We start from the raw sequence: 13,578 nt of genomic DNA on the forward strand, positions 1-13,578 counted from the left end.
TTATACAAATTTCCCTATATCAAAACCACTTTAAACACACTTCACATTACATGAAAAAATAAAATATTCAGCCTTTACATGTGTAGGGATGTCATTGACATCAATTAGCCATAGCCAAATATCTACTGGCATGCTAATAGATTAAGCACAATGTTATATACAATGTTATAATACCTAATTATACTTCGATATGGAAGATTTGAGATCATAGAGGAAAAACAGGTCTTACAACAGATATATGTAGATAGACATTTTATTTCAAAAAATAGCAAATGTCTTAAGAACACAAACCAGAAAGTTATTAAAAGCTTCATAGCAAAATATTTAGCCAACTCTGTTACAATATATAGGCTTGAGGTTCTAACAGTTAACACTATGCCTCAATTCACTGAGCAAGTAATGCTCCTGATACATAAACATCGCACAGTTGAAATATGGAGCTGAATATTTTTAAAAAAGAGAGGGTATTTTCATCTTGGATCTTTCATAATCAAAGTAATTAAAGAAAAACATCATTTTAATAGGTTTGATGTTTTGGGAAAAGCCATTAAAAATAATTCCTGAGTATTTAAGTTAAGTGAATATATCAAAACTGACCAATTAAGACCAACATCCTGTTAGGTGAACCTTGCAGCTTGAAGTGACACTCTCTAGCACGGCTGTTATGGCAGGACCACGGCCTAAACACCTTCATGAAATACACGAAAACTTTCTGGTATGCACATTCAAATCCTCATTTTCTTTAGCAATAGCCTACAACTGTCAACTGTGAAGCTTGCTTTGCTGAGAAAAACATTGTTTTAAATATCACTTCCTTTTGCAAAATCTTGTAATGCAAATTACCACAGCTAAGCCTCCAGCGAACCATCATGCCAATAATTATGTGAAATGTATAAATCAAAATTTAGGCAAGGGGCTTTCATACTATGTTAGTATACATATTCAATTGTATGCTTTGTATCAGTATTTTGAACATAGAGACCTAGTTATTCAGCTTCTTGGTATTGTAATGGAAGGCAATATATTAATTTTCCATTATTATCTTCAGATTCATGTCATAATATCATCTTATTATACACCATGTGTCTAAAATCCTGTTGGCATTCATCATGTTCCTATGATTTTACTTGAATCTGTACATTTTTATTTTAAAACGTCTGCCAATCAAAGTGGTTCAGAGAACTAATCCCAGAAGAATTTTCAGATTTCTTACTTTATATATGTTTTCCTGGAATTACAGGATTAAATTACAACGGCTGTAGAAAGATTATTGTACAAAGCATAGTTAATAATTCACAACACTGGTATTCAACTCAACCGATTACAGTGAAGTCACAAAAACAGTTTTAATTATACCCACTCTTTTCTAGTCACCCACCCCAATATGTAAACAAGTTTCTCACAATGACAATGGCAAGACTGCAGTTACCGAGATGTCCCATATGTGAAAGACAACACCTAGGATAAAGGCCTGGACTTGACAATTCCAGTATGTGCTCCTGCTCACTTCCCATTCTAGACCGCGAGCACCATTTTCACACACTTGCAGTCATTAAACAAACAGAACGTACAGGTAAATGGCGCTTTTTTCCTAATGCAGGCTTCTGGAGTCAAATTGATAAAAAGTAACGTGCTTCTATAGAACAAAAGAAATAATGACTTGGGAAAATTGGAATCAGTCGTACCAAAACTCTCTGAGCAATGATAATGTACAGTATTGCAGCTGTATGTTACTAAGACAAAAAACTCTTGGCATTACAAAGATGAAGGTCTCTGTTCACACAAGCCAATTTTAATGGGCTATTAAGCATTTGGTTAAAAACAGGCTTGTACTAGTCTCACTGAAAAGGAAACACTTGTCAAAATGTTTTTTTTTTTAAAAAATACTGTATGACATCTTCTAAATTGCAATTTAAATATTAAAATCTTGTTTCAGAAGTTCCTCGCTTCAGGTTGTTACTCAAAAACTCATCATGTTCAAAACTCAAATTATTATGAGATCTTGATATCATAAGCAGCTTTTCCTTATTAGTAAAGTCTTTCTTGACTGCTGCTTGTGGCACAAGTAACCTATCCATTGGGTCTTCTTTGTTTTCTAGTTTCATATATCCTTTACTGTTGCTCCGATCCAGTCTGGGCCAGCTGGGGTGTTTCCTTTGTTCAGCTTGGACAGTGAGCGTAGACGGACCCCTGTCCAAGTCCAGGGACTTCGAATGTGAAGACAGAAGATGCAAAGATGTGTTGGACCCAAACTGTTTTCTGGCAGCGCCAGGGGATAAAAGCTTTCCTGTGCTTGGTCCGAGAGTCATAGAAGATTTGAACTGATCAGATGGAGTGTCCACAAATGAATTGTGTCGTGGAAGCATGGTAGTGGCTGGTCTGTAGTACTCATTGGTATCTGTTAGTGGAATGGCCAGAGAATCCATCGACAGATTTCTAGACCGACTCCTACTGATCTCGGAGTCCTCAGTTATGTTGTCTATACTGGGCTCATCAATAACACAGTTATTCAGTTTAATTACTGGCAGTGTGAAAGCACTAATCGAAGATGATACAATGGATTTTGTTTCACACTTTATAGAGCTAGTGTTTTTGTCATCTGAAGCCTTGCTGGAGTGAGGGTAAAGTCCAAAGACTGAACCAGATTGCTCAGTCAGCAGAGGTGGCAGGAGGCCCCCAGTGGTCCTATCTTCATTTAGGGCAATCTCATCTTCTTCAGCAGAACTATCCATTCTAAAATTACTCTTAAAGCCAGAGAAAGGCGCAACAGTGTTTGCAGCCAGCCGTGATGCACACGAGCTCCCGCTGTGCCCGAGTTCTCCTTCCCCCAACAAGCCAGTGAAGGCACCACTCAGCTGCTTTTGTTCTTTGATCCTCAGGGTGTGGATGTCTATTACAGTGGAGTATATGTCTCTCATGTGGATGATTTTTGTTTCCTTGTCACGGTTTTCATGCAGAATGGCATTTGCACAAATAAAAATGAAGATTCCAATGCCCATAGTAAAAGGGCCGAGCATTTTCATCTTATCCGAGTGCATATGCTGTTCAAAGAAACGAAGTAAAATGCTTCCTTGGCTTCTCAGGACCTGGGTTTCATTTACGGATAGCTTATCTTCAGATCCCAAAAGCTGTTCCTTCTGGGGCCAGTATCCAAGGATGGCCATTGCAATTCCCAAGAATGCGATAAGCACTCCCAAAACAAGGAAGAATCCCGATGGAGAATAGAGACGGATTTTGCCCCTGACAATTACTACATCTGCCCTGGGCCGGCGTCTAACTGGTTTCCTCTCCTCAGAAGCTGGTGCTGTGGCAAGATTTACATGTTGCTGAGATCTGGCAGAGTCTTGCCTTTTTAAGGCAGCCAGTCCTGTTATGACTCCTCCTGTTGCTATCATAGTTCTATATCGTGCCCTGGGAAAAAAAAGAAAAGAAAGAAATATTGAAGCAAGCAAAGGTTGTGTCTGCAAATATAAACAGCACTTTGCTAATCTGTAAATATTTCTTGATAATCAAAATATTACAGACTTTAAAAAAGCTACTAAATCTTAATCCAGTTATGACATATGACATATGACAATCCAGTTTTGAGATTCACATGGCATCTTAAAAAAAAATTTCCAAAAGTCTTTTAGCATTGTAAATACAAGTAATAAATCTTCCATCAGTGACACAGACAGTAGAAGAAAGCTAGTGCTCTTAGTGGTGATATATCAGGATTAAAGATTAAAATATTCAGAAATCTTAATAGATAATTTATCTCTGGACTGGTCTGCAGCAAAGTCAATAATATATTATTACCTTGTATGCATTTTAGATCATTTTACCACTTTAGCTAGTAGTTCTTTTAAAAACTTCTATGACACACAATGACTATGAATACAAATCATTCTACGTATCCCCTTTAAGAGATCTTTCCTTATAGATTTCAGCATATATTAATACATATTTATTCCTCATTTAAAGAAGCTTTTATGAAGCCTATTCAGATCACCTGAGTGTCAACTACAGGATCATTTTTGCCTTTCCGAATAAAGCTGATCCTTTTATGCATATCTAGATCTTTTTTCTCCCCTTCTTGGTTCCTCATGGACTACAGATCAAGTAGCTCAGTTTAGTTCACCAGATAAGAAATCTTCATAAATTTCAAGTTCATCAATTCAAAGCTTCATCATTTTATGAGGAAATTTTTTCACTTTAGACTTACTTTCACACCTGGCTTTCTATTACATGAGAAACAATAACCAGCATGGGTTTAAAAAGAGAAAGCCATGTTTGATAGTTTTTTATGAGTAAGAGTAACAAATGAAACAACAGCATTCAGGATAATTGTATTTTATTTTACAAGGTCTCTTATAATCAGACTCAAAAATAGTTTCTGAGCTTAACTAATGAATATTAGAATGAATACTAGCTAATATTATAGAGTAAAATTAAGATACTATAAGCCAGGTATGAAAAAATTATGTTCTCTTTGGTGGCCTTACTAGGCTCAGAGATAAAGAAAGGCTGACAGTCTGTTGCAGAGGAAAAGGCTCCGTGTCAAAGCTGCGGATGGTTTAACAAGCAGGCAAAGCTGAAGTTGGACTGGGTGAGTAATGTGAGAGGCTGAAAAGCGAAGGCAAAGCAAACCGGTGACTGCTTGCAATTTACAGGCAGTAATTTTCATCACATCTTTTAAAATATTTATGTTTTTCAAAAAAATCTTAGCAGTGCACCCATGAAAAAAAAAAGAGTTTAGATCTATCATGGTATGAGAAACAAGCAGACAGACTTTATATTTGGACACTATCACAGATTTCCAACACTGCAAGCAGGTGTCACATACGCATATCTACAAAGAGAAATCGGTCCAACCCACCAATTATGAACTCGATTATGAAATCAATAGGGAATTTGAGATAGGTGACCAAGTGGAAGGACTAATCCAGAAAAAAAAATGTATCCAGGGTGCATTATTATCTGTTCAGCAGCAACTCAGATGACAGATAGAAAGAGCAGCAACCTGAACTCCCTCCCTGCACTATCATTATTAAAGTACAGAGCACTTCTCTCTCTGTGAGAAACCTTTTCTTTACGAAGGAAAGACCTGAAAAAAGGCCTAGGGTGCTAAGTATACAGCATTTTTTGAATTCCTGAAAGAGAAATTCATAACATTACTCCAAAAATCTCAGAAATTTCAACTTGGACTGTAAGGTTTCATGTTGCTTATATCTCCAGAAATTCTCACCCTTTGCAATTTACTTCCATTTTTATGCTATCTGGGCAATTTCAAGAGTTCAATGCCAATTGATTTCTTGAACACTTCATGAAAAGCCATTTTTTTAACGTAACAATTTAAAAATCCTCCAAATAGTTATTTGACACTGATAGTCTTTAAAAATTAAAACAAAACTTTCTCATATGCCTATTGTGTTTAAGGGTTTATGTCAAAACAAAAGATCATTATTCTGTAGAATAATGTTTTGAATCTCTAGACAGAAATAAATAGGACTTAGCCATTATAAAAGCTGTTGTATTTTGTCATGACTCAATTAAATGTAATTCATTTTCTCTATGAAATAAATTAAGAGAATTATGGCATATCTTTACTGAAATGACCAGACCTTTAGGGGGGACAAGGAGTTTCCATATTCATGTGGTATTTTACAGGCACATATCAACCCACTCTGTCCATTCTCAGGGCCTCCAAGGAACTGCACAGGTAGGCAGGGTAGTGCTAAATCCACACTCTGCCTGTTGGCAGGATTTGTTATTTTGTGTACTGTGCTGTGCTGATCACAGCTACCGGACTGCACCAAAGGGTGAATGGAGTAAACTCACATCTGCTTGCTAAATATTTTAAACATACCTGTAGCAAGAGCTCCTCTCTAGCTCTGAAAAGTAGAGCCAACAAAAACATTCTTAAAAATTACATCTTGGGGTGTCTTTCTGCAGAAAGTTCTCATTTGCAGCAAAAATTGCAGGAAAGCCACATCACAATTTCATTATTAATTGGTCTCTAGTAACTTGAAGGACAGACAGAAAATGAGGTCTCTTAAAGTGAAAATGAGAGAGAAAGCGAGCTCTCTCAAGCCACATAGCTACGTTCCTCCCAGCATTTCAGGGGAACACGCTGTTCCTCTGTTCACTCTACCTCCATCAGAACTTGGGCGCAGGGGAGAGAAAGTCTGTCTGCAACAAGATACAAACACATTTTATACATAGAAAGAGTCACTTTCTTATTTCTTGAGTTCACTTCAATATTATCAAATCTTCTTTCATGGAAAAAATCACAACCAGCTTTGTAAATAATAATTTGTAATAAGCCACAGTGTTGGTAAGGCTTATGAGCTACTTAGTATTAAGATGGAAACCTTTTTTTTAGAAAATATTATATTTAGAATAAAGTGACACTGTACATACATTTTATTTATTCTGCAAATCTGTTTAGTTTCACCACATAACAGCCATAATGAGAGCCAGTGACAAATGCTGCTTCCCTTATTTAACTCAGTACAGTGATTACATTTAGTTTCACCCTGAAGTCTGAATTCGAATTTCTGAACAAGCAAACCTTAATCTAGAAGACTTTGACTCAGAAGTAAATGAAGATTATGCTAAGAACTCAGATAGTATCTCTTTGGTGGCACTGTGAATGACACAGACTTGCTCTCAAACGAATCGAATAATGGTAAAATGGATGTGGAATACAGAACAAAAAGAAAAGGACAGGCCTGTAATGCATTTTATGAAACACAACCGTCTTGCTGATACAAAAGCACCACAGCTGCCAAGCTCCTTTCAAACAAGTGTTGAGTGACTCTAACCTCGTAGCTGCTCTGTTTTTTTCATCTTCAGCAAGAATATCAGGTCCAAAGGCCTGGGCAGCTTAGGGTTTTAGTCTTGAAAGAAACAGCGGCCCAGATTTACCTCTAAGTTTAGCTTCGCTTTGTATTGTGTTGGTGTTACAGTGGCCCTGACACCAGCCCTGTCAGCCACTCAAAGATCACCCAAGAAAAGCTTGCTTTGATATAGGTCCTGAAAAGCAGCTCCTGCTCACACTCGCTCTTGCTCTCTCTTGGCATTGTTTGCACAGAGGAGAATGAAGAAGTTAGAACTAAAGCGTCAAGAGCCTGAGTCAATGGCCATTAGCAAGACGTACTTCACCTTTCATCCAGGCTGTCAGCTAATCCCAGTCCTGTGCATCTGGCATGCTTTCTAGGAGATGCCCTTAAAAACCCCAGCAGCAACTCCAGGTAGTGGAGTGTCCTCCACGGGGAGGTATGGCAGGTAAGAGGACTGACTCAGAGTCCTTCTGAAGCTAGGAGATGTCTACACAAGTAATACCCAGTTATCCTTTGGAAGCTAAGCAAAGGACGAAATGGGTGTGATAGGATTTGATGGGATTTGAGCCCAGTTGACTCACTGATTGATTATCCCAGATGTAAGAGACGGGTCAATGGCAAGAACCTATTACAGACCACACATTTCTGTTTTAACAGCAACTGAGGCAAGAGCTGCTCTTTAGACAACGCCTCTAATGCTAGGCAGCCTAGGAAAAGCTGAAAGATGTGTGTGCAAGAGCACAGATTCAATGGAAGGAACTGACTTCATAGCATGTTCTAGTGGCTCCAACTAACTTCTCCTGGTTCCACAAACTATGAACTATTTCTTTCTCTCTTTTACCTAAGAGGCCACCACCTTAATACCCCTCTTTCCTCCCTAACAACTAGCATCACCTTAACTGTACTGCTGTCAACTAACTTTTTTTCAGAGATAGTCTAACTATGGAAAATCCAATTAATCTCTCAGCAAGTTCTCAACTTGTAATAAGCTTTAAAGCTTGGGGCTTCTGTTTTAGGTGCCTGAAAGCTTATACAGTTTTTTCAACTATTTTGGTACTATAAAAGTTATTACTTCTATCTACAACTTAGTCTTTTGAATATATACATAGTTATTTGAATTATACTGAGATTTTACACTTAATTTTAAATGTATACTGGCAGCAAAGATGGGAAGCAAAGTAAAGAATACTAGAATTGTATTTCTTTAATATTATTTGTTTTATTCCAGATACATTTCAGTGCCCCTTACCACTTATAATCTTTGTTGTTTGCATAAATAGTTCTTTTTTTCTCATTTACTGTTTGAAAAATGATTTAAAGTTAATTACGTGACATTATCAGAACTATACATGCTATTTCCCTGTAGTTTAGCTTTATGTAAAACTTTCTGAAAAGTACAGCTCTTGTATTTCAGCAAAGAATTAAACGTCACTGCAGTAAGTAGTGTGCGACAGAACCTGTTTATATTACCATAGCATTTCCTATCTTACTATTTCAGCTGATCAGGAAATTTATTTCCCATTAGTACTTGATTTGTTGTCATTTAATTGTCTCAATTTCCAATTTTAACAATAGGACAAATTTTAACATCAAGGAAAGTTTCTTTTACCTTTGATAAACCTGGAGTCCTAGAAATGAAGGAGGTATGTGAGAGACTGTTTACTCATAAAATATTTCTCATAATCAAGAATGCAAATGATAAAGTAATAAGAGAACTGGTAACATAACTGAGTACACAAATCAATATTAAGATGTGTCTAACACAACTATACTTCTCTTCTGATGTATAATATATACATATCAATATGTTATCTATGCATAGAGGTGGTCATCTGGTACAATCTGTTCTATTCCAAAGGTAAAATTATACAGTTTTATAGGCCCGAAGGGATTAATCATTCTGGTAGAGATAATACAGCAATAGCCAAGCAGAGGGTAGTTCCACAGGAAGCAGAAAAATCAGACCAAATTACATTTGTATTTAGCACTTTAACAAGCAGACCCCTCCAAGTGCCCAGCACACAAATGGGACCACCTTATGATACATCTCATCTCCATTCCTCAAAAAAGAGCAGATGGAATAAATTAAAAAAGAAAAGCAAGCAAGCAAAGCACATCTTTTGTATTCATGATTATGGGGTATTTTAAGTGTACTTTACTTGACAACAGGAGAGAAGAAAGCACTTGAAATGTGGTATTAGGTTGGATGAGGCTTTGAGCAACCTGGTCTAGAGGAAAGGTGTCCCTGCCTGTGGCAGGGGGGTTGAAACTAGATGATCTTTAAGGTCCCTTCCAACCCAAACCATTCTATGATTCTATGATTCTATGATTCATAACCTCAGACAGGATTTTAAAGTCATATTAGCAAAAGCTAAGGATAGGAAATTCAAATGTCTATTTAAAACATTAAAGCTTTGACATTTCCAGCTGAAACAAACCCTTTGGATCCAAATTCCCTTTAATGGTCCCTCTTTTAGGTTGTAAAGGGATAAGCTTAGGGACTAATCATGTCCTTTTAACCTCATGGTTGCCAGTCAGATTATGGAAGCAGGCCAAATCCTGCAAGCAGTTTCACAGCATAAAAAGGAAAAGACAAGCTGCACGTGGGGCAGGCAATGCAAGAGCACCAGGGTGTTCAAGTGGCAGCAGCAGGCAGAAGGTCCATAGCAGAGATTAAAAACTGAAGTTCCCCGGATATGGGTAAACCACGCAGCTGTATCAAATGGTCTGTATTTGCTTTACAATAGTACCATGTTAAATGGTAAATTCTTTGCACTCGTAAGTGGAAAATAAAAGCTTGGTATTTAAGGATACATCAAAATCTGTTAGGAAATTTGAGGTCTGACAGTGATCCATTAATTTAAAAAAACTAGATCTGGCAGTGTTTTTCAAATCCGCAGTCTACTGGTCCAAGCAAGACCACAGGGGTCCAGCAGTTGCCTCTACAGAATCTGTGAAAGATAACTAGGTATGGCACATCAGAACTTTCGAAATAAAATTAAAATTTTTACTGCTTTAAGGAATCCAGGGGGTCCACAAATTGTGAAGGACAGGAAAACATTGATTTGGAGTGGATCTAGAGGATGGACTGAGCACACACTGGGAACAAAAGGGAAACAGCTCATTGTTCTACTCTAAAAAGTTGGATACTGAAACAAACTGAGAAGGGAAAAGGAATTTTTAAAAAACAAATCCAGGCTTTAATGAGAGCTATGTAAGTCAACAGATCTCATTTTTATACATATTTCTATAACTATACTATGTCACATTCGTTTGAAATACATGCAAAGAAGTACCTTTACCTTGTACAAAGGGGCACAGCTCCCTTTTATCAAAGTGACTTTGATGCAATGTTCAGGTGTGGCAAGAAGTTGAAGCTCTGTTCTTTTACTATAAGTATGGACACCCCGGTGGCAAAAACAGTATCAAGTGATTATTTGCATATATTTGCTATATCCACACTGAAGATATCAAATCTCCATTTGGACTCACATTCACCCTATATCATTAGCAAGCCTGGGCCATGGCATTCCCTATCCTGACCTTGATGACTCTTCACTGCCTTGTGGTAAAGCAGGACTCTCACAGCTGGGAAAGTCCAAGTATGGCTACAAGTAGCCCAACTTCCTAATTTAGCCTTCCTCAAGCTGTTACACTAAGTGTCTGCTTAATGACTCAGTGGAAACGTTATAAAATGACCCCGATTCATAAAAATTATAATAAAAACCCTTTAACCCTCTACTATTATTTGGAGGGGGGAAAAATAAAACCCCAATCCAGAAAGAACGCCCAAAACTCACCAAACTAGTCTTGTAAAATTATACTTCATTACTATTAAATGAAGCTCTCAACTGGACAAGGAATAGAACTTAGTTACAAAGATCCAACTGACCAATACCCAAGCTTTCACAGCTAATCAGTTTGTGCCCGCAATAATGCAAGCCTCTCCTCCCTTTAGAAAGCACATGGAAGTGAGCTTGAAGAGCACCATTTTATTTTTCAAATGAAATTTTGGGACATACTGTCCAAGACAGCTGACTCAGCAGGTCAGAGCCCTGGCTCATACACACAATGTGGATATAGGATCATATGATCATTGGATAATCCAAGCTAAGTGGGAGCTCAGGAGGTCCAACCTCTTGCTCCTGCTCTAGTCCAACCTCCTGCTCACAGCAGGGCCAGCTGCATGGTCAGACCAGGTTGCTCAGGGCTGTGTCCAGCCTAGTCTCAAAACCCCCTAGGACGGAGCCAGCACAGTCTCCCTGGGCAGCCTGCGCCAATGCCCCATGGCGAGAAAGTTTCTCCCTATATCCAGTCTGAACCTCTCTTGTTGCAACTTGTGTCTATCTCCTGTCCTAACATCATGTGGCACTGTGATGAGCCTGGCTCTGTCTTCTTGATGACTCCCCTGCACGTACCGGGGGGCTCTTGTTAGGTCCTCCCAGAGTCGTCTCTTCTCTGGGGGTGAACCACCCCCACTTGCTTGGTCTGTTTGCAGGGCAAGAGCTTCAGCCCCCAATCTCCCTGGGGGCCCCAAGCGGAACTTGCTCCAGTCTGCGAATGTCTTTCTTCACATTTTACTGATGTGAAATTCTTTTTTTGAAAACACCTGGGATTTTATCTGGCTCTAAACTAACTTGAAATCATCATCCAATAACTATGGAATTTGAAATAAAAATTACAAACTCAGAAATACTCATAAATATACTTGCAAGCTAAGTGAGGATGCCTGTTACTCAGATTCAGGGAATGCCGTGACTGCATTCTTTAAATCACACCACACAAAAATCCCTTTTGAATGCCTTCATCACTTACAGTATCTGCTGTATACATTAATTACTTCAACTGTTATGCCAAGGTCAAAAGTAAGGTTAACACCCAGCAATACCGCACAAAGATGAATGCCTGAGCTGCTTATCCTCTTTGCTATTATTTCTTCTTCAGCCTGATCCTTTCAGTGGGTCATATATTGTAATTCTGTGCAAAATCAGCAACATTCAATATTGGCAGCATTACACAGAGCTCGTTAGCCACTCACAAAAGCACAGAGCACACATCAAAGAGAGAAAGAAGCAATCTGAGTTTCTATATTTTCCTTTCAAGACACTGCTCTATAACTTGGCCTAGATTTGGTCTACAAGCTTTTGCCTGGCCCAGTTGCACTCACTTTTCAACTTGTTCCTTCCTCAACTACATCTACTGGCATGCTGTGGCAAATCAGGTGTGAGTCTACAGAAGTTCATGGATTTTACCAATGTAAAACTTGCGTAACATGAGGTTGGCACCAAGTCTCTTATGTCTAGAACAGCTTTCCAGTCATCATACACTGAACCAGATACGTTCTCAGGCCACAAAACATGCCTCATACAGCGTTAACCCACCTGCCCCACCATTGTCACGTGTGATGTCCCCAATTCCCAGGTGTCCTGCTCTCTGTAGCTGTACCAGCTTAGCTCAGGTCCTAGATGACAGACTAAAGAAACACAAGCTCTCAGGCACTGGATGTATTTGTTTGTGTAATGCCTCCTGTAATCTCTGTATCCACTGTATTAAATTATCAATAAACTGAGGGCTGTAACTTGTTTTCAGAAGCATGAACCAATAACTTCTTTACTTAGGTACAGAATTCTTCACAGATACATCATGTCCTATTCCAAAATACATTACTGAACTACAAGAAAAAGCAAGACAGAGCTAAAAAAAAGGCTGAGGAAATAAAAATGGGAAGAAGCTTTACAAGATTTGAAGAAAAGCTGCTTAAAAGGTGACTGACTAATAAAGTGCTTTCATTTTCTTCCTAGAAGAAAAAAATAGAATATGCACACAGAAAAATAAAACCTGGATGTACTAGGCTTTATTTTTGCTTATATTTGCTTGCATTCTCCAGTTTGTCTGCATTTTCCTACTGAAAAACAGCTAGGGTTTTTTTAGCCTAAATTGAGTAAGGTGATAACTGTCCTTTATGACTAAAGTGACAAAATCTGTTTCTAAGTTATTTTAGCACTTTAGTTTGTGTAAATCCATTTTCTAGTGAAAATCAGTACTACAAATGGAAGCAGATATTGGCTAGTTAGCCAAATATTTGTAATTATTTTAGACATATTTGTCCATTGACATTATTAGTGTTCATATTCGGTAATCAGAAAAGATCCTGGGTTATCTATGTTCACAGGTTAAATAAGCAGACTATTTTAAATCTTTTATGCCATGCAGACTATCTGCTTTCAGTATAAAGTAAACCTTTCTATTGAAAATAAACACTGTATGAGCACAATCTGATTTAAAATGTGTAAAGGAAGGGTGTAGATCTTTATGCATTTATTCTAGTTTGTTTTTTTCCCAGGTTTTATCTTTTAGACATTACAAAGAATAAAAAGGAGTTTCTTTTAGAAGTAAGAAAGTGAAAACTGTGAGGTAATACTATAGCCCAGCAACCCTAGAACTGAAGTCCAAAATGTGCAGAACTAATGGGAATTTTGAAGCCAGCTCACACAATGCAGATCAGAGTATTGAACAGCTATCAATGACAAGTCACGAAACAAGTTTTATAAAGGTCTCTAGATGTTTCTGAAAGATTGAATGTGTAAAAACAGAGTAAAAGGTATGTTCTCTGTCATCTATTGCAAAGGAAAGGCATGACTAAACACTCCAGGGGTCAGTCTGCCAGATAAATTCAGTTTCCTAATAAAAGCCAAACAGGAAACCAAAACAAAAATGTTAAGAAATATCTTCATTTACAAGCACCAGGATTTGC

At 37.9% G+C, this 13,578-nt stretch overlaps 1 protein-coding gene across 1 annotated transcript in view; it reads right to left on the reverse strand.

Moving 5' to 3' along the window:
- Nucleotides 1-382: 382 nt before the first annotated feature.
- The window catches only part of TMEM200A (transmembrane protein 200A), a 59,770-nt gene continuing 46,574 nt past the window's right edge, over nucleotides 383-13,578 (reverse strand). Inside the window, exon 2 of the mRNA XM_068410599.1 lies at nucleotides 383-3,411. Coding sequence (XP_068266700.1) covers nucleotides 1,920-3,395 — 1,476 coding nt within the window. The 5' untranslated portion in view covers nucleotides 3,396-3,411 and the 3' untranslated portion in view covers nucleotides 383-1,919. The remainder of the gene's footprint in view (nucleotides 3,412-13,578) is intronic.

The sequence above is a fragment of the Nyctibius grandis genome, chromosome 1 (genome assembly GCF_013368605.1).
Source record: "Nyctibius grandis isolate bNycGra1 chromosome 1, bNycGra1.pri, whole genome shotgun sequence".
NCBI classification, from domain to species: Eukaryota; Metazoa; Chordata; class Aves; order Nyctibiiformes; family Nyctibiidae; genus Nyctibius; species Nyctibius grandis.